General features: G+C 43.7%; 1 protein-coding gene across 5 annotated transcripts in view; it reads right to left on the bottom strand.

Moving 5' to 3' along the window:
• Nucleotides 1-402: 402 nt before the first annotated feature.
• ZBTB20 (zinc finger and BTB domain containing 20) overlaps nt 403-24,356 on the bottom strand; it is a 469,341-nt gene continuing 445,387 nt past the window's right edge. For 3 of the 5 annotated variants that reach the window (XM_006773578.2, XM_006773588.1, XM_006773576.2), the window contains 2 exons: nt 12,059-13,663; nt 403-1,149 (listed from right to left, as the gene is read on the bottom strand). In XM_006773578.2, coding sequence (XP_006773641.1) covers nt 728-1,149; nt 12,059-13,643 — 2,007 coding nt within the window. In that variant the 5' untranslated portion in view covers nt 13,644-13,663 and the 3' untranslated portion in view covers nt 403-727. Of the gene's footprint in view, nt 1,150-12,058; nt 13,664-17,989; nt 18,061-24,356 lie in introns of all 5 variants that reach the window. The other 2 variants (XM_006773577.2, XM_015570389.1) reach the window with 2 other exon arrangements.

Genomic DNA, 24,356 nt, shown 5'->3' with positions numbered 1-24,356 from the left:
CTTGATGCTTGTCCAAGTCTTCCTGGCTTCTGCTGAAATGGGGGGGCATGGAGGAGGTGGGCTGGGGTGTATGGGCCCAAGCGGAATCTGGGGGAGAAGCCTGCCATTCCCCTTTCCCACATCACCAAACCCACTGCCCCTTCCCACCTCCACAGCCCTTTTATGAAATCAGACAACATGGTAGGTGGAAAACAGCAGGGCCTTTCCTCTGGGTTTTCAACCAGAAGTGATATTCCACAGTTTTAACTGGTTACTGTGAAGTCCAAGTGGCCAGAATTGTGAAAATGTCCTCTGAAACACTGCAAGCGGTGTACTTAAAGACAGTCGGCCTTTTAGATTTCGGTATATATTTTTGTAGTGCTCTTCACAAGTGAAAAAAAAATTTTTTTTTAAATTTTTTAAAAAAGATTTTTTTTGTAAAGAAGGGTTGTATTTAGAGGCCAGTAGCTAGAGATCCAACCAGTGGACCCCTTGAAGCACTACCAGGCCTTAAGGCCACCATCCGAGGGAGGCCGGGAAAACTATTATTCACCCGAGCCTCCGGAAATGTAATGTACCAGCAGGCAAAAAACAGTTCTTCATGTAGTACAAAACGAAACGAAACAAAAACAAAAACAAGAAAGTAAAAATGAAACTAAAACATTTCTTAAATTCTAGTGCCATAGCTTTTTTTTGTTGTTTGTTTTTTGTTGTTGTTTTGTTCATAAGAAAGAGAGAAAGATATTACTTATCCGTCAGACACATGCATCCTCATGTGGTCGTTGAACTGCTCGATTTGGTCAAACTTTGCTGGACAGACGGAGCAGACGTAAGTGGTCCCCTCCGTGCAGGCCACCACACCTGGGGGGCCAGCGCGGGCTCCCGGGGCTGTGCCTGTGGGAGGGGTCCCATTACTGGCACTGTGCAGGGCCACGTGTCGCTCCAGGAGGGTCTTGTGGGAGAACTTCTTTTTGCAGATGTAGCACTCATAGGACTTCTCCCCCCGGTGGAGGCGCATGTGCACATTGAGCGAGCTCTTCTGGGTGAAGCGCTTGTTGCAGATGCTGCACTGGTATGCCCTCACTCCTGTGTGTGTCACCATGTGCTTGATAAGGTAATCCTTTAAGGAGAAGGAGCGCCAACAGATGCTGCATTGGTGGGGCTTCTCACCTGTTGAGGTGGGAACAGACAGGCAGGACAGAGCGAGACATAGCAAGGGAGGGAGAAAGAGACAGAAAAACAAGACAACAAAAAACAAAAACAAAAAAATTAAAAAAATAGTCTGATTCATTAATGGATCCCTCTTGATTGGAAAGATCCAGTCCTTCCTGGCCTCTTGTGTGCTGAGAAACCTTGCTTTAAGGTGATGCCAGGGAAGTCTAGAGTTTCCTGTTTCCCTGTGTCAGAAATGGCTTTCTTGGAAAGCTCTAAGACATTCCCCACTAAAAGTCTTCCAAGGTCATCCTGTGGAGAAAAGGAAGGGCTACTTTAAGGGGGTAATTCTCAGTGTCACCATTAGGGGATTTATATGTGTTTCCCATTAACATTATCAAAAAATATACGAACTAAGAGAGAGGGAAGATCTTTGGAGACATGGGGTTCTCTGCAGTCTTTGGGAACTAAGCACAGTGATCACGTAGCTCACCTCTCCATTTCCAGTATTCTACTCAGTAAACACGCTCGTGCCTTGATTTTAGGCCTGGCAAACATTGGCCAACATAGAAATAAGTCATTTTAAAGAGCTACACTTTCAAGTTTATCTAGTTTATATGGAAAGCTTCCTAAAACACAACTTAAGAGTTAATTGGCTCTTCTGTCTTGATTTCACTGAACTGCAGATAGGCCTCATCTGGTGTGGAGGTTGGGTAGGTGGTGAACAACACGATGCTCTCAAATGGTCCTGCTCCAATCCAGGCCCCAACATATGGCCCACCACTCTGACAAACCTCCCAATGCCTCTGAGGTACACAGTCCTACTTACCTCACTGTGCTGGTGTTGACATAAAAAAAAAAAAAAACAACACATGTGAAATCACTTTGCAGACCACCAAGAGTGGTATGGGAATACTTGCACGGTATTCTTATTACAGCACTACCCTCCCTCTCTCCGCTGCCCATTAAATGTTTCCATATGCTTTTTGTGAACTCTTGGGTCAATTTTAAAAATAGTTCTCTCCTTTACTCTCAGTCTGTTGGCTAGAAATCTTTCCCCTCAGTTTACTGCTTTGGTTTGCTGTTGACTTAAGAAACCAAACTATTGAGCATGTTAAAAACAGTAAGGTAAGTATGAGTATTGTCAATGAATGGCCACACGAGGTGTTCTGATCTAAGTAAAGTCCATAGACCTGTGACATCTCTTTGGTTAAATAGGGACTTGTTTTTCTTGTTCGTACTGTTTGTTCTCAGCTCTGCTCTTGACAGGTGAGATGAACTACATTACGGTGTTTCCATCTCCCACATCATTTCTGATTGTCCACCTCAGAGAATAAAGTCCTTTTATGGACTCTTCCACAATTGAGCCTGAAGACCCCAAAGCCTTTGAAGTTCTTAAAGGTAATATTTCAACATCTGGACAATGCATCAAGATAGGGAATCTATGTCTTAAATTTGAGTTAACTTCTATTAAAATTTGCACCTCTGTGTTTCCATTTCCCCTCATTATGTGTCATAGTAATAATGGCGATGAAAACACTCACTATGTATTGGGTGCTTAATATGTGCCAGACTCAGTGTTGGTGCTTTACGCTCCATGATCTGTTTTATGAAAATTTATCCTACCAGACAGCTTCTTCATTGTGTTTGTAAGCATAAAAGGATTTGTTTCAAAGCACACGATCGTAAGAAATGGCTGTTTTGTTCAGGAATTACTTCACAAATTTCTTAATTTCATGGACCTTTGCACTCTTTTTCCTTTACTTATTCACTAACATTTTGGCCTGCTGCCTGCTCTTCTCAACTCTCTTCTGATTGCGTTTCCCATTTTCTTAATGTTGGGACAGAATGATCCATTGGACCACAGGGTTAGAAGAGAAACATTTGTTTCACTTTTAGACTAAAATGAGGGAATTTCAGGAAGCCTCATTCCTAAATGAAGAGTTCTGCCTCAGCATGCTATTTATTTACATAGATACATTTTTTTGAAATGAGAGACTCTAGGGGAGAGAGTCATGCCTGTTATTTTTAGTTGAAATGTTTCTGTCAGCTGTAAACACGTTTGGAACTCCCGCTGGTCTTGCCTTCCTGGTGCTCTCGGGACACTTCCTAGAGGCCATGACAGGCCGGCCAACTATCTTTAAAACATGTCCACCTGTCACCTTTAATGGGACACATGCCTTTTGAGGTTCCAGATGGTATTTGGCTGCTAGGAAGTTAAAACTTTGTCTATGTTAAAGAGCTCTCACTCTTTGAAACTTTTACCTTCTAGTGCGTTTTTCCTCCAGGCAAGGTCACTGGTGAAGGCTTTTTACTTTCACACCCTTCTCATCTGCCTTTAAGTTGTTTCTTCACAGTTAGCTTTCCCTTCATAGCACAGATCTGTATGTAGTTTGTATGCACTGAGTGTTGTTTTGGCAGTTAGTTACCTGTGCAATCCTGGGCTTTCCCAGTGGTTTCATCTCTCTGGGTGTGTGTCCCTTCTGAAAGTGAGGAGCGGGCCGGAACCTCTGTCACAGTCCTTTGCAGATTTGGTGGCCACCGTGGCCCACCACCCCTGAGGACTCATCAGTGTATGACCTGAGTGCAACCTGCTTAAATCCCTCAGTGCATCCGCAGTCCTGCTTTTTAAATGGGGCAAAGTGTGCTGTTCCCTTCCCTGCCACAGAAAATGGTATCACAGTTAAGGAGGAGACATGTTTGCAAAGTAAGCACTTGGGAGCCCCTTAGTGGAAAGGGGCTGTTGTACTAAATGGGGCGTATTTTTAGAGTAGTCGGGTATCCACAAATTTCATCTCTATATGTTTGGATCTGAAACAATATCACTCAATGGAAATGGTAATATTTTTCCTTTCCATTATTTTCCTGCATGTTACTTATAGCAATCACACAGGCGCTTTCAGCATTGTATATGGCAGGGACGTGGTCTGCTGGCTGTTGCTTTGGGTGGAGAACTAAAGTTAACATGAGTGGTGGTGGATGGTTTTCCAGGCCAGAAATGGCAAGTCCGATTTGTTAGATGCAAAGCAAAAACAAAAACAAAAAAAACAAAAAAAAAAACCTAAAACACCACACCATGAAGTACAAAACACACGCTAGAATTATAATGTGAGGGGGAAGCTCACATAAGCCCCTTAGCTTTAAAATGATCCACTTTGAGGCTAATCAGATGTAGGAGTCAGATATGAATTCAATTTCCTTGGCTGGTGACTCGGGCATGTTACTTAACCTCTCTAAGCCTCAGTTTCCTTATCTGTAATTTGAGAATAATACAGTAAGTACCTGTCTTGTGAAGGTATTTTGAAAATTAAAGAGATAAGGCACTTAGCACAGAGTATGTGACCATTTTTTTTTAAGAAAAATTCAAATGTTCCCTTTGGCACAAAGGAACAGATGATAAATGAACCCAGTGGAGAAACGGACTGGGTGGTATGGGGAAGCCAACTCAGGATTTGGAAAACAATGTGTCATATAGTCAACACTGCACTACGTAATTCGGAGTTAAAGTATATAGACTATTCTCAGTTACTTATGCTCATGGAGAGAAGCGGTGCCATGAATAAAATGTCAGCAATTAGCACAGACAGAGGATTTCTTATCAAGCAACAACTGAGGTCTGGGGATGGAGAAACCAAACAGCAAGCAGAGGAATCGAGGTTGGGGCGGGGGGCAGTGTCCTTTACTAGTCTTTACTATTCCAATGATGGGACGGTGGTGAACGCATAGCTTTTCTCTATTTTTTGATGCATGTTCTCTAAAGATCCACTTTTCAGCTCCTTCCTGACACTTACTTTACCATCACTGGGGGGGGGGAGATGTTCACTGTCAGGGGGGGGGGGGGGGAGTGGGGAGAGAGAGAGAGAGAGAGAGAGAGAGAGAGAGAGAGAGAGAGAGAGAGAGAGGAAGAAAGACACTGTTAGGTTAATAGATGCAGAGAGTCTGCCCAAAGTTCAAGTAAAAGGTATCCTAATGGGCTCAGCCACCCCAATACTGAATAGTGACCTCTATATTGGGGGCTCAACAAGAACCCATTTATTTTGCTAATTCTTTCTCATTCTAACTAGGCTTTTCCTGGGCTGCAGAAAGGAAAGTGAATACTTTTCTGAGCACTGTTCCCACCTGTCTCTCTCATGCTCTAGGCTTCCCCATCAACTTCTCCGGCACAGCACCTCCTCAGATAAGCACCGTAAGGGGTCAGAAGACCAAATCTGGGTGCATGGTGAGAGAGCGGGCATCAGGAAAGGTGGCTATGGGCAAGGAAAGCAGAGGGGTCCCTGAATTTACAGGTCCTCTGAATGGGGAAAGTCAAGATTGGAGCAGAAAATGGGAAAGGTTCAATGCCAACATGGAAAGGTGCTCAGAGGGAATCAGCCCTCACTGACTGCAGAGTCTGCTCTCTACTGAGAAGTCCAGTTGGTGATGGTCCTGCACACCTGAGGTGTAAACTGCCTGCCAGCCTTTCTCTCTAGTTCCGGGGTGCAGCCCAGTGCCAGCTTGGTCTACGAAACTCTGCTGGGGGAGGGGCATTGCCTCTTGGGGACACACTGCATTCACAAAACATCAGTGGCTTTAATAATAACTAAAATCTTTTGGTGTTAAGCAGAATTTTGAAGATCTCAGGGAATTTCACCCATATTACTTGACTTTTCTTACAACTTTAGGAGTGGGCTAGATATTAACCTCCCCAGAAGATGGTATCTCCATTAGAGAGGTATAGTAACATCCTGAAGGTCAACAAGTCAGTAATAGCTGAGAGTATGATCCCAGCCAGCCCAGGCAATTTCCTGCTCTTTGGATTCTGCTGCAAAATGTATGATGCTGCTATAATACATAACATAGATGTTCCTAAATGGTTTGATAACTTACATCATTTATAGTTAAGTGCTTTTACATAAATTATGTTATTTGGTTCTCAGAGCAACTATGTAAAGTAACTACTATTAAGATCTGTATCTTATGTGACAGAAACCTGAGGCTCAGATTGATGATGGAATTTCCCTAAAGTCACTCAGTCAAAAAGTGGTAAAACTAGCGCTTTCTTACTTCAAACTTTATACTCATTCATTATTCCACAGCTTGATATAATTAAAAACCCAACCTCTGTTTGAGAATTATCATTTTGTTATTTTGATTTCACTATTCTTATTCTATTGATGACATTGTTATGTTACTATCCTTGTTATATCTATTTATATCAAGTTCATGCTGAAATTGCTGAGCTTCTTAATGTAAAAAGATTATCATCTGTGCAGAGGACACTAATGGGCTAAAAACCACTCAATGGGCTATTGATAAAATAATTCTGAAAAAGACCCAAACATCTACCATTTATTGGTGAAGAAAACATAAGTGGGAACACAGACACAATATATTCCCTAGCAGATAAAAACGAAAAAGGAAAAAAGAAAAAGAAATTCAAGCCTTGCTGAGAAAATAATGCATTTATGTATACGTTCCTTAAATTAAATTCTTCTGGACATTTCTGAACATTCACTCACTTACTCAACAAATATTTTTTAAGCAACTACATATGCTAACCTATATTTATTATAGATTTTAAAGTGAAAAGTCTTAAGGTTAGGTTTTAAAATAAAGTTCTACCTGGATAGCATTGCCAGATAAAATACATGACACCCAGTAAAAGCTGAATTTCTGATAAACAATGATTTTTTAGTCTGTCACAAATATTGTATGAGATATACTTAGACTAAAAAATACTTACTGTTTATCCAAAATTCAAATTTCACTGGGTATCCTGTATTTTTTGTTGTTGCTGAGTTTGATAACCCTAGACCTGGTGGTAAATAAATACCTTGAATGACATCTTGGTCAGCCTTATTATATGTGCAATTTGTTATATAGAGAAGTAAGAACAAAAAGAACATGATATATGAAACATGTTCACATCCACAAAGAGAACAATATATAAATGAGCAAAGCATTTTGCATTATTTCTATGGAGGTATGTAACAGAGTAAGTAAACTACTCTCGAAATAGACCACTTTTCCTTTTGGAAGTGATTTAGACATCATCAGAGAAGAATTTAATTCATTCATTGATCAATATTTGTTGAATGTTTATTGTCTACTAGAGGCCTGATGCACGAAATTCATGCAGGAGTAGGCCCTCCTTCCCCTGGTTGCCAGCACTGGCTTCCCTCTGGCACCTGGGACCCAGGCTTCCCTAGCAACCCTGACCTCGTCTGGAAGGACGTCTGGGCTAATTAGCATATTACACTTTTATTATTATAGATAAGGTATTATGCTTAGTATATTTGAAATATAAGATATATATATATCTTTATGTATCTTTTACAGATATATAATTATATATAAAGTTGTTTATGTTCTCACAGAGTTTACACTCTAATGGGAAGGTGTAAAGACACCCACATAATGGAAAAATAGGTCAGCCTGTTACGTCACAGAAGGAGTACTTGTGCCACGGTGCTTGGCAGTTTGAGAAACTTAGCTCACCTCTTATATGAGAGATACTTGCTTCCATAATGAAGTCAAGCTGCTATCCATAACTCCATGTTACTTTTCCAAACACATGGATTCTTATGAGTGCTATTTTAGAGAACAATGCTGTGTAACAAAAGCATCCAGATGCCATCCTCCTGATCACCTATAGACCATCTATCTAGGGAAGTGATTCTGAACTTGTGAAGCAGGGCTCATTAAAACATATTCTGGGCCCCATTCCCAGAAGTTCTGATGCAGATCTGGGTTGGACTGGAGAACTTGCATGCAGCTGGCATGGGCTCACACTTCCAGAACCAAAGTTATCCTTGAATTTTCCCTGTTGCTTGCCTTCCAATCCACACTGATACCTCCATGTCCCCAGTCTTTCCCTCTCATCCCCATTCCTCTGATTTTTGTTTTTTCTCTTGGGAAGAAGCATAGAGGAGTCCTGCTTTGTGCCACGGGAGGATGTTTTGTGTTATCTTTGTTTTTTTCTCTGATTACCCTAACTCTTGGTGTCCTTCCTCACACATTTTACAAAGATGCCTTAAAGTGAACTGAGAAACTCCTAGAAGAGATGAAGTCCTACTATAGTTTGTTTGGCAGAAGAAAGAGCAATTAGGTGAGAGATTTTCTTTTATTCTTAAAATTATCCTTAAGAAATCAGAGAAAAAAATGTTCATTTTATGAAGGCAGTTCAAGGGAAACCTAAGTAGTATCACATTGCCTCAATATTTGAATTCCATGGAGGAAGGAAACACGTTGAGTGCTTATTATTCAGAGGTTGGATACAGTCAAAGAAACTTAAGGTCTCCTGGGAGAAGGGGATAAAGTAGTAATGATGATAATCTTTTTTAACATTAAGTAGTACTTTACCTTTCATGAAAAGCTCTCCCATGCATCATACCTTTACAGTTACTCAAATGGCAGGCAAATTATTATTTCCATTTTAAACTCAAAGAAACTGAGGGTTCTGAAATCAAGTGGCTTGTGTAAGGCCACAATTAGAGGAACCAAACTCAACCCAAATAATCTAATTCCAGTACAATCATCTTTCATTTATGTCCTCACTCTATGTTTTAGTATTATAATCATTTTGGAATATGCTTTATAACCAGGACTTCCTTGGTTCTCTAAGGTAGAGCTTTACTCCAAAGTAAATACCATAGACTACTTATTTGTCTCAAACACTTCCTTTCAATGAATATGTGGATGATTAACATACAGCTACACAGAATTTTACTTGGAATCCAATTTCAAAATTGATTTTCTGCAGTTGTTGAAAGCAAGTATCATTTACACTAAATCTTGGAGCTACTGAAATGCAAAGCCAGTTACCATGCATAGCAGTTGTGATGCCAAGGACCCACATTTCTTTTCGTTGAGCTCTGTTAATACTCTTTATTGGCAGGATTCTTTTCATTAGACTACAGGTAAGAACACAAAATCCATTCCTACTCTTCCAGGTATCCCCAGTACTTCCTAGAGTCTTTCTAGACCAACATTTGGGCTTTTTGCTCTAAATTTTTATCATTTCTACTGGGCTTCTGTGAAGTTGAGAGGCCCCATTTTTGTGATGTTTTCCCAAGAAATTTAAGAGAACTTTGTTTTAAAATGTGGGCCACAGGGAATCCAGGTCCTGCATTACTTCCATAGACCAGGCTGTTTTGCCTTTTGAAAATCTCGACCACTTATTCTCAAACTTTGTTAGTTAGGTTATGGTCTCTTCAGTGAGACAAAGTCTGGATAGATAGATGGTCCTTCCGAACTGACATGCCAAATAATTCTGGGATGAAAGAGAAGAGTGTTGTTTCTTTTAAATGAGGTGTTAGAGTGATATATGAACATTATTAATTGTTCTCAGATGTCGCCAAGCTATAGACACCAATACAAACACCTTCATAATTTACTGAGGACTCTCATAGTTTACTACATATCCAAAGGCTACACTTTAAGCATTACTTAGATTTATAAAATGCTTTTACTTATAGCTTTTGAACCTATGATGCATAAATGTGCAAACCCATTGCTGGTTTTCTTATGGGCACATCTAATTATTTGGGTTAACCACGGAATTCTCTGGTGAATCCATTGGATAAATGTTTATGCACCAAAAAGACAATTTCTGGTAGTACACTGAAAATTTTATGTTGAAAATTTAAAGCCTTATCTCAATATCTTATCTACTAGAATGTGTGAATTTCATCTCTGCTAGTTCTACTGGAAGAGATGCACAGGAGAATAGAAATGTTTTTTCAAGATGAGCAAAGTCATGTTTGGCTAAGAAGAAACTTCCACAAATGGTTTCTTTTTGCCCTTAATCCTTAGTTTTATGGTTTATAAGACAGCTATTTAGAGAAGGAAAGAACATAAACTATGTGAGAGTACTCTGTAAACCATAAATTGCCACATAAATAAAATATTACTATTTGGTTAATTTACCAAATAATGATGATACCCATACCACATGAAAAATTTCCTTGGTTGATCTCAGGTTATTAGCGCATTCACATTTACCCCAAGTAAACATCATGACTCACCGCTACCTGATTTTCTTCCTAAATTCAGCAGTGCATCAGTATGTTCTTTAAGAGGTGTGAAAACTGTCACCTTTAGAAACAACTCATTTGCATAAAGGTACATACATGACGTCCTGACTTAAGTTGAACTGCAAAGAAGGAAAAGTTCACCTTAATGTTCTAGTGTAGCTGCTCCCTTCCTTGTTGTGTACCTTGTCTCAGAGTCTGTTGCTCTGGCTATTCTTGCTAGTTGATCTGAGAAACAAGGTTGCTTTGAGGAGCTAATTTGATTTCATGTATTGTATGTAATTCAACGTGTAACTTTCCCCTGGCAACATATTTGTCATTTAATAGGGATATTCTGGAAACAGAGGTTTACCAGAAGAGTGACTCTCATAATCAGAATTTCAAAAATAGTGATCATTGTTGGAAAAGGTATTTTTTAGGGATAAGAGACTCTATGAGAAATCTCATCGCATATGTGGTCCCTAATATGAAAGATATTCGTGGTTCTTGTTTCTATGTCTGTCCCATTATGGAGCTAGGAAAGAGCGCTAGCTGGGAGGCCATATCTTAGCTCTAGAACATTGGTTCTGAACCTTCCTAATGCCACGACCCTTTAATACAGTTCCTCATGTTGTGGTGACCCCCAACCATAAAATTATTTTTGTTGCTCCGACCCCCAAAGGGGTCACGACCCACAGTTGAGAACCGCTGCTCTAGAATCAGAATCCAGGGAATAAATACCATCTTGTCCAACTACTCATCTGATGATTGAATCGCTTCTACAACATCCTTAGAAAATGATGATCCATTCTCTCCTTGAACACCTCTAATTATAGGAACTCACTCCCTCTGGAGGCTGTCTATCCCATCTTAGAGCAGCTCTGACTGTCAACAGTCATTTTATTTTGTGGAAAGAATCTCCTTATTGTTTCCAGTCATTGGTCCAGTTCTATCTTTGGCCCCAAACAAAACAAGCTTACTCTTTCTTCCCTCCCATACATAAACTTAATAGTGCTAACAACAGCTATCACAGAGTGCTTATGTGTTAGGAATTATTTTTAATAACTTCATTACAGATTAATTCATTTAACCCTAAAAACAGCACTCAAGTAAAGATCTATCACTACTGTTGCCATTATATTGACAAGAACACTGGAGTATAGAAAGGTTAAGTAATTTTCCCAGGGTGACAAAGTTCAGTAGACAGTAAATCTAAATTCAAACCGAAGCGATCTGGCTCCAGAGCTCTAGCTTAACTACTACATTATGCTGTCCCTGAAGCTGGACTGAGGATGGCTTATATGATGCTCCATGTCTTCTTTTCTGCAGTCTGAGCATCCCAGGCCCTTCAACTGTGATTCATATGCTAAGGCTTTGCGTCCCTAGCCACACTCCTCTGAATTAGTCTATTGTCCTTTTAAAAGGTAGATCCCAGAACAGACTGTGGTCTCTAGATGTTGAAATGGAGAATAAGGAATAGGAAATAGAGTGAGTCTATCACTCCTCTTCATTTCAGGGACCACAAATGCACCCTGCTGTGGCCTCTTCGAGCTAATGGTTCATATAGAACCTAATGACTTTTGTCTGTAAAATGAGGTTATTGCAGTATAGGATCTCCAAGGACCTTTCCAGTTATAAGCATCTTGAGTCAAAGTTCAATGTATTTAAAGGATGTTGTGCCTGTAAATTCTTTATCAGGCTTTTCCCCATTTGGCCTCTCTCCGAAAGGGTATCTGTGAGTTTGTCTTTTGGTGGCAGGATGCTTTGTTTCTATGATGGGGGCACAGTTGGGACTTCTAAAGGATGGCTTATAGTGGCGTCTCCTTAAAAATCTGAAATGTGACTTCAAACCTTCCCTTCTACCTGCTGTCCTGACCCTCCCTCCCACTGTCCCCTCACACCCACCCACTGCCAGATTTCTGGGGGCCTGCACTCACCTGTGTGGACAAACATGTGCTTGACGTAGTTCTGTTTGGCGGTGAAAGTCTTGTTGCAGAGAGTGCACTCGTAAGGCTTTTTTTCGCCCTGCCCACTGGCTGTGCTGTGGCCTGCAGATGGGGCCAGGGGCTGTGGCGCTGGCAGCTGTGCAGTAAAGGTGGACAGGCCGGGCTGGGACACTGTCACAAACTGGGTCTGCTGACCTGTCAAGGGTTGTGGCAGGCTGAAGAGGAAAGGCTTGGGGCCGCTGCCTGCGGGCTGGGTAGTGAAGAGGGCCGGCAGGTAGGTGTTGCCGGCTGTGCCAATGACCTGTGTGTTGCTGGTCAAGGTCAGAGGCATCCTCAAGTTGCTGGTGAGGGTTTCTGTCTGGCGTAAGTAGAGCTGGGTACCTGGCAATGGCTGCCCGATGGACGTGTTGACCGAAGGCTGCTGCAGGACGCTCTTGTCGGAGCTGTTGCTGACAGTGATGACCGTGTTGTCCATCTCCGCCTCATTGCTTCTTTCTGGAGAGGAGGCGCCTGTTTCTAGCTGGTGTGGCTGCGCACTGCCCTCTGCAGCGGCTTCCGAAGCCTGCTCCGGTTGGGCGGGCTCAGCCTGGCCATCCCGCGCCACCCCAGGCCCGAACTGCTGCTCCACGGAGTCGGGCTCGGTGCCTATGGAGGAGCTGACGCCCGAGTCGAAGCTTTCACCCTTGGGCTCACTCTCGGTGCCCTCGGCCTGGTCGGTGTCTTCCGTGCACTCCTCGGACTCATTGCGCTCCAGGATCTGCACCCTTTGCTGCCCATAGTAGTCGTAATCGTCCTCCATCTCCTGCTTGATGTGGATATTGCCGACCAGGGTCTGGATGCGCACGGGCCGGGGCTGCTTGCGGCAGTGCGTGGTCTCGGGAGTGGTGGACAGGTAGCGCTCCATCTGCTGCGAGCGCTCATGGATGCGCGTGATCCAGCTGGGGTCTTCCATGTGGTGGTCGCGGGGCAGGCCGAGCGCGGTCTCGTGGTGGCTGACCACCGCGCCGCTGTAGAAGGAGCGCTCGCCGCTGCCGTTCTGCATGGAGCACGCGTAGAGCGCCGAGTAGATCCTGTCCACGCTGTGCTGGGAATGGCTCTGCAGGTAGCCGGACTCCGTGTCGCTGCTCTGACCCGATGTGCCTGACTCAGGCGTGCCCCGCGGGGTGTCCTGGCCTGAGTCCTGGATCCCCGGAAACACATCGCCCACATTCTGGGACACGATGCGCGTGCACTCATCGATGACTGTTTTGATCTGCAGGATGCTGGCGGCCGTGAGGATCTGCAGGGCTTCTGACTGCGAGACGCGCAGCACACCGCTGTACATGAAGTCAATGAGCTTTTGCACCGACTGCACCGACACCACGGACGGGATCTCGATGTCGCTGTAGCCCAGCAGCAGCTTGTCCTGGAAGAAGGGGCTGCCGGCGGCCAGCACGCAGCGGTGTGCGCGCAGCATGCTCCCGTGGATGCGCACCGTCACGTCACAGAAGTGGCCACGGTTGCGCTGCTCGTTGAGGGTCTCGAGCACGGAATTGCTGAAGTTGTGAAGGTTGATGCTGTGAATGCGCTCGGTCATCCCCTTGCAACTGATGTCACCTGCGCGGCAAGACAGACACAAAACAGAGCGTGGGTCAGAGAGCTAGCTGCTCAGGTGGGAAATGCTCCTGGCTCCTAGAAGCACCCCCTTGGCAGACACAAAAGGGCTCTGTGGGAGATGGACGGGATTTGCACAGAGGTCACGCTTCAGGTATGATGTCCTATGGGAAGAAGTCCTTGAATTGTGCCCCCACAGTGTCCCAGCTATTTTGGGGTATTGAATCAAACTAAGAACTGGAAGACTTATTCTCAAGGAACAGTACTACCTTGGACAGGCCTAAGTCCATGTCCTTTGGGAAAGCTTCTATTTTCCCCAACTTATCAAAGTTCCCTATTTTATTCATAAACTACAATAATATTCATAGTAAAAAATAAATGTCCTTGTTGTTAATTTATGTGGCATATCCCCCAAACCCACTCCACGTATACAACGATTCTTGGGAAAGCCAATCCAGACTAAGATGTTCACCCAACAGCTGCTACCACATTTTCCAAGGGAGGGATGAGTTATAGAATGCAGCCTGCCAGCTGCAGGGGCATTTGCTTTCTGTATCTACAGAACATTCTACCGATAACATTTTTCTTGTCATCTCTAACAGTCAGAACTTTCTAGGGTGGCTGTATACCATGTGACAGTTTTCTGAATTTTCGGAGGCTTAATGAGGAAGGAATGTTGAAAAGGTCAGAGATGGCAACAGTGATCTGGGAGACTGGCATACTGATCATATTTACATTCCAACTGGGCACTGTGAGAGTGAAAGGAACACTGTTAATAAGGTGGGACAGCAGGACTAAACCAGGAGTGGGATGTCTGAACACCCTAGGTAACTGGGTGCTCCATGTACTTGCTAGAGGGAAATACCAAACACTCTTGGTTGGAAGGCAATGGTCAGCTCTGCAGAGGCAATGGACAGCCTGACTCATCACCACCTTTATGCCCCGGGCTGTGCAGGTGAGGAATAATGTTAGTGACATTTGCATCACAGACTGAGAAAGAAAACAGGTGGCTATAACAATCAGTCTTAGGGCTTCCTTCTTCTTCTATCTCAACTCTCAAATGGCTCTAAAGAATCCCTCTCTCCAAACCACTCTTCAATCAGATTCCCCATTCTTGCTTCCTGACTGATTAGTCAGCTTGAGAGAGGGAGACCATGTAGGTGGGCTTTCAAAACCAGGCGGTACAAGTACTACTGACTGTAGGCCTGTGACCCAGCTCCCTGTGTCTTGTTGCACAGAACCCGAGAGGTAATGGCCTGCAGACTGCTCCTTGAGGTCTTTCCCCTCTGCCTTAGGAGAGGACTTGCACAGGGAAGTCTGAGCTCAGCTAGAAGTTCTATGTTGCTTTACTCAATCTCCTCACGTTGTCCTCGCTCAGTCGTGGGACCACATCTTTTTATATAGCCATTCATTTCTTTGGTTCCCATTTTTACATTTAGTCAGCTTCACACATATCCACTTAATGTAATAAATGCCTACAGGCTCTTTGTTCACTCTCAGTGATATGACTTGCACAAGTTTTTACAGAAGAGAATTGCTTTTTGTTTCAACTTCCTAAAGTTCCTTCGTAAAACAGTTCATTAGGATACTGTTATTATTTTTTTTCACTCATGTAAAACAAATTTTCTTTGCCAGATTAAAGAATCATGGTGAATCCTCTATAATTGTGTTAATACAAAATATGGCCCCAGAGGGAGGCCCCAATAACCCAGGAAGGAATATTAAGGAGAAAAATCAGCAGACCAAACTGTAAAGCTGTGTGAAAAGGTTTGTCTAGCATGCCCTCCAGCTACTTCTATACATGTCCATGAATTAGCATGGCATTCATCTTTGTTGAAATCTTGGGACTCCAACAGAGCCTCAGTTATCCAATAAAGAACATATATTTAAGTTTATAAATGGAAAAATGCAAGAGGTGAAACAACTTGTCTTGGCACTAACATGTAGAGTTTTCTAAATACAATGTTAACATCACTAAGGTCTCTTTCATTTAAGTAAAACCATAACCACTAAAACTAGTTGAGTCTCTGATAAAATCACTATCTCTGAGGGAAGTATCGAACAGCTCCCAGTAGAATGCAACAGTCAGCTACATGGAGGCTGTGGGCAGCCTGGCCCATTGCTATATTAAAAACTTGGATTGCCCAAAGATCGAGGGCTGTCCTAGTTCTCAGTACAAAGAAGAAGAAGCAGACACTGAAAGGGATGAAGAAGGTTACGTTAGAGATGGAAATGGTTAACAGCAAAAACTATCATTATATATCACACACACACACACACACACATACACACACACACACAGAGTCTCATGAGGAAAATTCAAACTGCTTGTTTGGCTTTAGTGGTTGAGTCTATCTAAACAATCAGGTAACACTGTAGAGGTGATCACACACACACAATATCTGTTAAATGGTCTGAGTTCTGATTATTGCAATAATGGTGTCACCAACTTCATTAAAAACCACAGAGACAAACTCAAACCTGCACTCATATACAACCTGACAAGCCTCTTTGGGTTTTTACAGAAAACCTTTCCAAACATCTCTGGAGTGCACAGTCCTGCATGGCAGTGAGCAGCCATGAAGGGCTGAGTGGGTTTGCTGAAATGGGAACAGATGCGATGGGGGACCCTGCCTCTCCATTCAAGCGCGTCTCGTTCCTCCAGCACACAATGCTGAAGCAATTCCTTTCCCAGGCTTTCTTTTATTTTTTAACATTAGTACAGTGGGAAAAAGTTTCTGCCACAGCAAAGCAATGTCCAGGCTTTTGTGAAACATGTCCTTTTCATCCAATGGGCAAAATAATGTATAGATTCTAATGGAATAAATCTGAAATACTCTACTGTAGAAGATTTGTCCCCATTGAAAACAAATCTTGATTAGATGATTATTCAGGGACTGTATAGGGAGGAATGGTGTGAAAATGCTGACTCCATTCTTTCCTAGATTGGCACTGAATAGGCATTTGGGCTATTCAAAAAAAAAAAAAAAAAAAAAAAAAAAAAAAGAAAAGAAAAAGAAAAAAAAAAAAATCTCTCACTCTACAAAACCATACAACTTTACAAAGATGATGCGTAGTTGGGAAGGCCACCCCACCTAAAACCCCCACAGTGGTAAGAGCACAGAAATGATGGCAGTGAAAAAAAGTGAATAAAAATAGTTCTTGAGTGTTTTAAAATACTAACCTGTCTCCTTTTCACTGAAGTACGCATACAGAGGCAGCCTGTGATGGCATTCACTAGAAACATGCGAGGAATTCTACTCTGAAAGTGATCACGCATTCTAAGTTACCATGTTCCTTGGGTGAGCACAGTATGGATGGGGCTGAAACAGGAGTGAGCACAAAAGGAAACGCCTGCTTGTGCTGAAATAGGTGACAGAGGGCCCAGCTCTCTGTTTTGTAGGAACCCAGCTGCTCTGTCCCTTAAGCTACGGGGGGCCGGGATAGGACTTAGCATGAGAATAAAAAGCAGCCAGTGCACAAGGGAAAAGGAACAAGAAAGGAAACAGCAGGCAATACACTCTCTTTTAATTAGGTGTGAAATCCAGTGCTTCCTCCATCCGGATATGTAAAATGAGAATAGTGCCAGAGATGCTGTAGAGGGAGATGGGAATTTGAAGTCTCTGTGACTTGGGAGGAAACACCAGCCCTCAAATTAAAACCAATAGGAATTTCGGTTAACAGCCCTAAGTCCAAAGGGCCAAAAAGCCCTTGAGCTTTCAATCTGGGCCACCAGGTTCACGTGAGGAAAGCGGGTCAGTACATGAAATAGGGCCAGGGTGGCCAGGCCTCCACAACTCAGCCTCGGCCATCACTCTCTTTTCCACCTTGTACCTCGATACCTTTATGCTGAAGCTGTTCTTTCCTAGATGAGCTGATAAGTGATGATCTTAAGTCACCACATGTTGGTCACACCAGGAAAGAGCCATTCCTCTCTGGATAACACAGGGATGCACGTGGTGACTCAGGTCCTTTACTCCTAAAGCAACATCTGCTGCCGGGGTGGACTTCAGTGTCTACTTCACCTAAATTCTGAGGGAGACGAGCTGAGGCCATGTGCTACAGGAGGAGAGCGGTTGCTAGTGCAGTTTCCACCATCTAGAGCAGATGGCCCTCTCCGTCTCCAAGGCTTCTTCACACTCTTTGGAGGGAGGGTGGCTGGCGATACTGAGGAAATCACTTTGTGAATGAAAGGCAACAGGCAGAGCAAGACCTCATTTCCTACCCTGGCTCCATACACCTCGCATACGGCAGGTGCCATTGCCCCTGTGAGTGAACCATGGGAGGGTTATCAGCCTGTGGGAAGGAGCGCAGCCCTGCTTTACTTACCCATTCCTGAGTGGAAAGGGGATGCTTTGGGCCAGCTGCCAGGGGCTGTTCTCCTCTATCTTCCAGATTATCTAGGCCCAGGGTACAAGAACCATTAGAGATCATCATGGTTTTGTGTGCGTTCTTTTAAATAATCGGTAACAGAATTCTTCTCATAAAACATAAATAAATTGTTCAACTTTCAGAAATTTAACTTTCAAACATATTTTCAGAAATATACCACCTATGAAAGTTGAGGATAGCCCATATATAATTTTGTAGGCATGACTTCTTAGGTTAGCTGGATAGAGATATTAACTGGTTTAAAGTGTTTACAACACCATTATATCTATGATCTCAATACTGTACTTGAGTATGTCTTTCATATTACTTAAAATGTCATTCATACATGTAACATTTCTGGAACACATTTTAAGTATTCATAAGTCCTTAAGATGTATACAAGGCTTTCGGGGGTGCATCTACATTTTTTTCATGAATGGACATATTCCTACTTTCATAGGAATAAGGTCAGTGGCTTTTATTAGAATCTCAAACAGGTCTGTGTTCTCCCAAGTTAAGACCCATGGATTGAGAGATTCAATCCTCTCTCTTTAAGCAGTTCTTAAAAACTTTCAATAATTAAAGCCTTTGTAACTAATGCAACCTTTACCACTGTATCTGATGCATCAGGTCTGCTGAGCTGATGTTTCCCATTTACTTCAAGTTGAGCTGATGTTATTTTATATGATAAGCTCAACAACCTTAGCCAAACTGACAGAAGTTATTACCTTTCAGAGGAGAATGATTTAAAAATAAAAATGAGACTGAAAGAGAAGAGAGAAAAAAAGAGAAGGCAAATGTAGATAATACTAATCCTCGCTGAGATAGGGTGGAATATAACAGAGCCACATAGTTTTATGATTGTTGAAGCCAACTATTATTTAACAAAACTTGGTTTGAATCATGTTTTTATCAGAGTGGGTCCCCTTGGGCAGTTAACACAAATCCAGAGAAGAACTAGGAAACAATGTTTAACTTTTTTTTTATTGTAAAAATAAGATTTTATGGTCTACATTGAATAAAAAATAAATACAAACTTAGTATGTAATTCAAATATAGCCAACAAGATAGAGTTCATCTGTAAGCTCTGTTGTACGTCAAACAGGCCACTTGCTCATACTTTTCTCTCTCCCTTCCTTGCCTTTCTTTCCATCCTTCCTCCCTCCTTCCTCTCTTTCCTTCTTTTCCTCTATTAAACCATTAAGTTTCACTAAGCTTCATATATGGGCAACAAGAGGCCAAAATGGTGAAGCTGGACAACATGCCTCATGTTTTCAGGCTCATCTCAAAAACGGGACTGCTCCTCCTTTCCTGCTTTCATTCTACCCAAAGGTAAAAGCCTTAAACTTTGTCTGAAGGATGGGGCTAGACTGATATTACCAGTGGGATCCAAAGGAAGAAGTAATTCTAGGGAAGTCTTTTTCACTGGGCTCTGAAGGCTCAGTGTCCTTCAGGTAGCCCAGGTCTTTGGTTTGCCTTATTTCAAATGAGGTCTGCTATTATTTCTTGGAGGGGACTAAGAAATGCCTGACCATATGTCTAACATTGCAAATACAACTGACGGGTGAAGTTGTTTTTGGGGGGTCACTTGAGTTTTCAGCCATTAAAAACGGAAACATTCACTGATGGACTCACAGTGGAAGAAATTCATCCTTAAGCACCTTTGGTATTTGAAATGTACATTAATCAATCAACTTCTCCCAGACCTCAGTGCCCAGGTGAAGCTCATTCTACTTTTATCTTTCTGGACCCTGTGAATATAATGAACTTAGAATAAATTTTTAGGCCAATTTCATTGGACTTCATGATATGCTTTTCTATGTAAAATTTACCCCCTATTCTTACCCTGGTAACTCCCTGAGACCTGGTCCCACCCAACTCTGTAGCGATTCCCCTCAGTGAGACAGAGGGCTGCTGGAAACCAAGCTGTACTTTTAAAGGGTCCACACAGAGACTCAATCGCTCACAGACACTCACCCTACGCCCCAGCGAAAGGATAGGAGCTCAAAAGGCATTAGAGTTGTGCAGGTAGAAAATGAATTGTGTGACTTCAGGATGAGGGATGCCATTGTCCCTGTGTTGATCCCTCCCCTCATACAGCTCAGGGGCAGATGAGGGCCAAATCTGAATGAACATTAACCTGGTGAACACTGCTCACACCACCCTGGTGATTCCCTGAGGCCATGTTCCACCCAATTCACATATTGCCCTGGCTCTTTTAGGGGTTGTGCCGCACAGGCAGCTACAAGCTTTCTTAAAAACTCCCCAAGGTCTGCAGGCTCAGGCAGGTGGTGGCTGCCCTCAGTGTGCACTATGCCTTTTGCCAAGTGGCCCGAGGCCTGGCTTTGAGTTGCAGCATGACCTCTCCCATGCACCTCCAGGCCCAACACATGCAGCTGTCAACTATGGATCACGCAGTCACTTCTACTAGGTGGCCTTGGGTCAGGCACAGGCAGTGGCTGACCTTAGTCTGCACCGGAACACTTCCCAAGAGGCTACAAAACCAACAACCCGGTGGCCAGCCTCAGACCACAAAAAAGCACCACCCAAATAGCTCCACAAATGACATACCCAAAGATTGATCTCAGAAGGCACCAAATCCCTGCTGCTAATCTTGCTCCATGGGGTCATCTCATGCTATGGTTGTGGCTAGTCCTCACAGGCAGTCAATCTGAGGGTCAATCCCATTCACTGGCGCTTAAGCAGCAATGAAAGCTAAATTACAACAGGAGGGCACACAAAATCTACACAAGGGATACTCTTAGAGTACCAAGCTCCTGTGACCAAGGAGACTATGCCACTGGGCCCCACAGGACACCTACTACATAAAGCCACCTGGCCAAGACTTGAAGATGTAGCAGGTCCAACTAATAAGTAGAAACAAACATGCAAAGGCAGCCAAAATGAGGAGACAAAGAAATGTGTCCCAAATGAAAACTCCCCAAAAAGAACTACACCAAATGGAAGCAAGCAAATTACCAGATAGAAAAACATTGGTTATAGGATGCTCAATGAACTTAGGAGAAGAACAGATCAATAAATAGATAGGAGACACAAAATATCATACTAGAAAGAATCAAGAGCAGATTAGATGAAACAGAGGATTGAATCAGCAATTTGGGAGGCAAGGTAGCAGAAAACATGCAATCAAAACAGCAAAAACCAAACAAACATGAAGATATTTTAAGGGACCTCTGGGACAACATCAAGCATAACGACATTCACATATAGGAGTAACAGAAAGAGATGAAGAGAGAGCAAGGAATTGAAAACCCACTTAATGAAAATATGACTGAAAAGTTACTTAATCTTGGGTGAAGGAAATATACACAAAAGTCCAGGAAGTGCCAAACAAGATGATCCCAAAGAGGCCCACACAAAGAAACAACATAATTAAAACACCAAGGTTAGAGACAAAGAGAATACTAAAAATGGCAAGAGAAAAGCAGTTAGTTACCTACAAGGGAGTTTCCATAAGACTTTCAGCTGATTTCTCATCAGAAACTTTGCATGCCAGAGGGATTTGCACAAACTATTCAAAGTGATAAGAAGCAAGGACCTACAACCAAGATTACTTTACTCAGCAAGGCTATCATTTAAAATCAAAGGAAAGATAAAACACTTCCCAGACAGGAAGAAGCTGAAGAAATTCATTACCACCAAACCAGTATTACAAGAAATGTTAAAGAAACTATTTTAAGAAGAAGAAGAAAAGAAATGAAAAAACAAACAAACCCATAAATATGGGTAACAGTTGAAAATAACAACATACCTATCAAAAATCACTGGAAATGTAAATGGATTAAGTGCACCAATCAAAAGATATAGGGTGGCTGAGTGAATAAGAAAGAAAGACCTACACATATGCTGTCTACAAGAGACCCATTTCAGATGGAAAGACACACCAAGACTGAAAATGAAAGGATGAAAAAGTATTTCATGCAAGTGGAAGCAAAAAGCAAAAGAGCTGGGGTAGAAATAATTACATCAGAGAAAATAACTTTAAAACAAAGGCTATAATAAGAGACAAAGAAAAACACTACATGATGATAAAAGGATTAATCCAACAAGAGGCTATAACTCTTCTAAACATTTATCCACCCAATGTAGGAATGAACACACACACACACACACACACACACACACACACACACACACACACGGGGCCCAGTGCACAAACTCATGCGCCTTGAAAGGAATTGTGGGCTGTGAGGCTGCAGTAGGCACAGGGGCAGGTCTTGGCCCATCCTCTGCACCCCCGCCTGACCCCTCCCACTGTGGCCCCCAGTCCCCTGTCTGAGGTCCCCTGTCTGCTGGCAGCCCCGCTCCCATTGCTGCCACTCGCACATGCTGATGGCTCTGAGTGATTGGGGCCAGTGCCAGCAGTGAGTGCAAATGGCAGTTGCTGCTGCTCGCACCTGCTGACAGTGCCGAGTGATTAGAACCTGCACTGGACGCCGGCAGCAGGTGCGGCAGCCGCCACTCACACCTGCTGATGGCGCAGGTGCGAGCGGGGCTGGCACTGGCAGCAGTTGCAAGTACTGGGTGGGACTGCGACGTGCAGGAGCAAAAAATTTTCAGTAACCACCAGAGGCTTGCTCCAATGACAGCGACCAGCCCACCATCTTGGTTTGGCATGCCCACTCACCTGCTCCACCATCCCACCGCGGCCAGTACCCACCATGTTCTGTACATGCCCCCTGGTGGTCAGCGCATGTCATAGCGACCAGTTGTTTGGCTGTTCTGCCGTTCAGTCTATTTGCATATTAGCCTTTTATTATATACTAGAGGCCCAGTGCACAAAATTTGTGCATGGGGGTGTGTGTCCCTCAGCCCAGCCTGCACCCTCTCCAATCTGGGACCCCTTGAGGGATGTCCGACTGCCCATTTAGGCCCAATCCTGGATGTCCGACTGCCCATTTAGGCCCAACAGGATTGGGCCTAAATGGGCAGTCGGACATCCCTCTCACAATCCAGGATTGCTGGCCCCCAACCACTCACCTGTCTGGCTGCCTGATTGCCCCTAATTACTTCTGCCTGCCAGCCTGATCGATGCCTAACTGCTCCCCTGCTGGCCTGATTGCCCCCAACTTCCCTCCCCTGCTGGCCATCTTGTGGCAGCCATCTGGTGTCCACATGGGGGCGGCCATCTTTGACCACATGGGGCGGCCATCTTGTGTGCTGGAGTGATGGTCAATTTGCATACTACCCCTTTATTATATACATTACTAGAGGCCTAGTGCGTGACTGAAATCATGCAAGGAGGCACCCTGCAGGGAGCTGGGACCCGCACCTCACCCACGTAGCACTGGTCGCAACATTGTGTTGCTCCCAACCGCTTGCCTGTCTGGCTGCCTGATTGCCCCTAACCACTTCTGCCTGCCAGCCTGCGCGGCCGCTTGGAGCATGCCCCTGGCCGCCATGTTGTGTCCGCTGGGGTGGGGGCAGGTGCTCTTGTGTGTTGTGTCTCTGCTCCAGCCTGCCCCCTCCCTGCAGCCACTGGGGTGGGTGTGGCATGCAGTCCCCTCCTGCCCATCTGCACGTGCAGCTCCTCCTGCACAGTCGTGATGCTCGGCTAATAAGCATATTCCCTGTTTATATAGATAGATAATATTGATGGACATAAAGGGAGAGAGTGATGGTAATTCTATCTAATAAAAGAGTAATATGCAAATTAACCATCACTCCCATAGCGGCGGCCATAGTGGCTGGGCAGGATGCTGGTGGTGTCACCTTGGCAACATGAGCCCAGCAGGCAAGCGGGGCCACAGGCAGCACCCAGCAGGGCCTGCTGGGTGGTCGCCACAGTAATCGGCGAGCAGGCAAGCGGGGCCTGCAGGCAGCACCCAGCAGGGCCTGCTTGCTCATCCCCGTGGTATAGAGCAGGCAGACACTGCAGAGAGCAGAGAACCATGGGGAGTCGGCCCAAGCTGTCAGCAGCACATCCCCTGAGGGCTCCCGAATTGGAGAGGGTGCAGGTCGGGCTGAGGGACCTCCCTGCCCACCCTCCCCCCACCCCTGTACGAATTTTGTCCACTGGTCCTCTAGTACAGTTATAGTAGGGGACTTTAACACCCAGACAGAAAATGAAAAGGAAACAGTGGCCTTAAATGGCATTTTAGACCAGATGGATTAAATTAGTATGTAGAGCATTTCACAAAGCATCAGAATATACATTATTTTCAAGTACACATGGAACATTTTCCAGGATAGACTACATGCTAGAACATAAAACAAGTCTCCATAAATTTAAGAAGATTGAAATCCTATCAAGCATCTTCAACCACAGTAGTATGAAACTAGAAATCAACTACAAGAAGAAAAC

The sequence above is a fragment of the Myotis davidii genome, unplaced genomic scaffold, assembly GCF_000327345.1.
Source record: "Myotis davidii unplaced genomic scaffold, ASM32734v1 scaffold201, whole genome shotgun sequence".
NCBI classification, from domain to species: domain Eukaryota; kingdom Metazoa; phylum Chordata; class Mammalia; order Chiroptera; family Vespertilionidae; genus Myotis; species Myotis davidii.
Note: the sequence above shows the minus strand (reverse complement) of the source record. Positions and strands in the feature narration are given on the sequence as shown.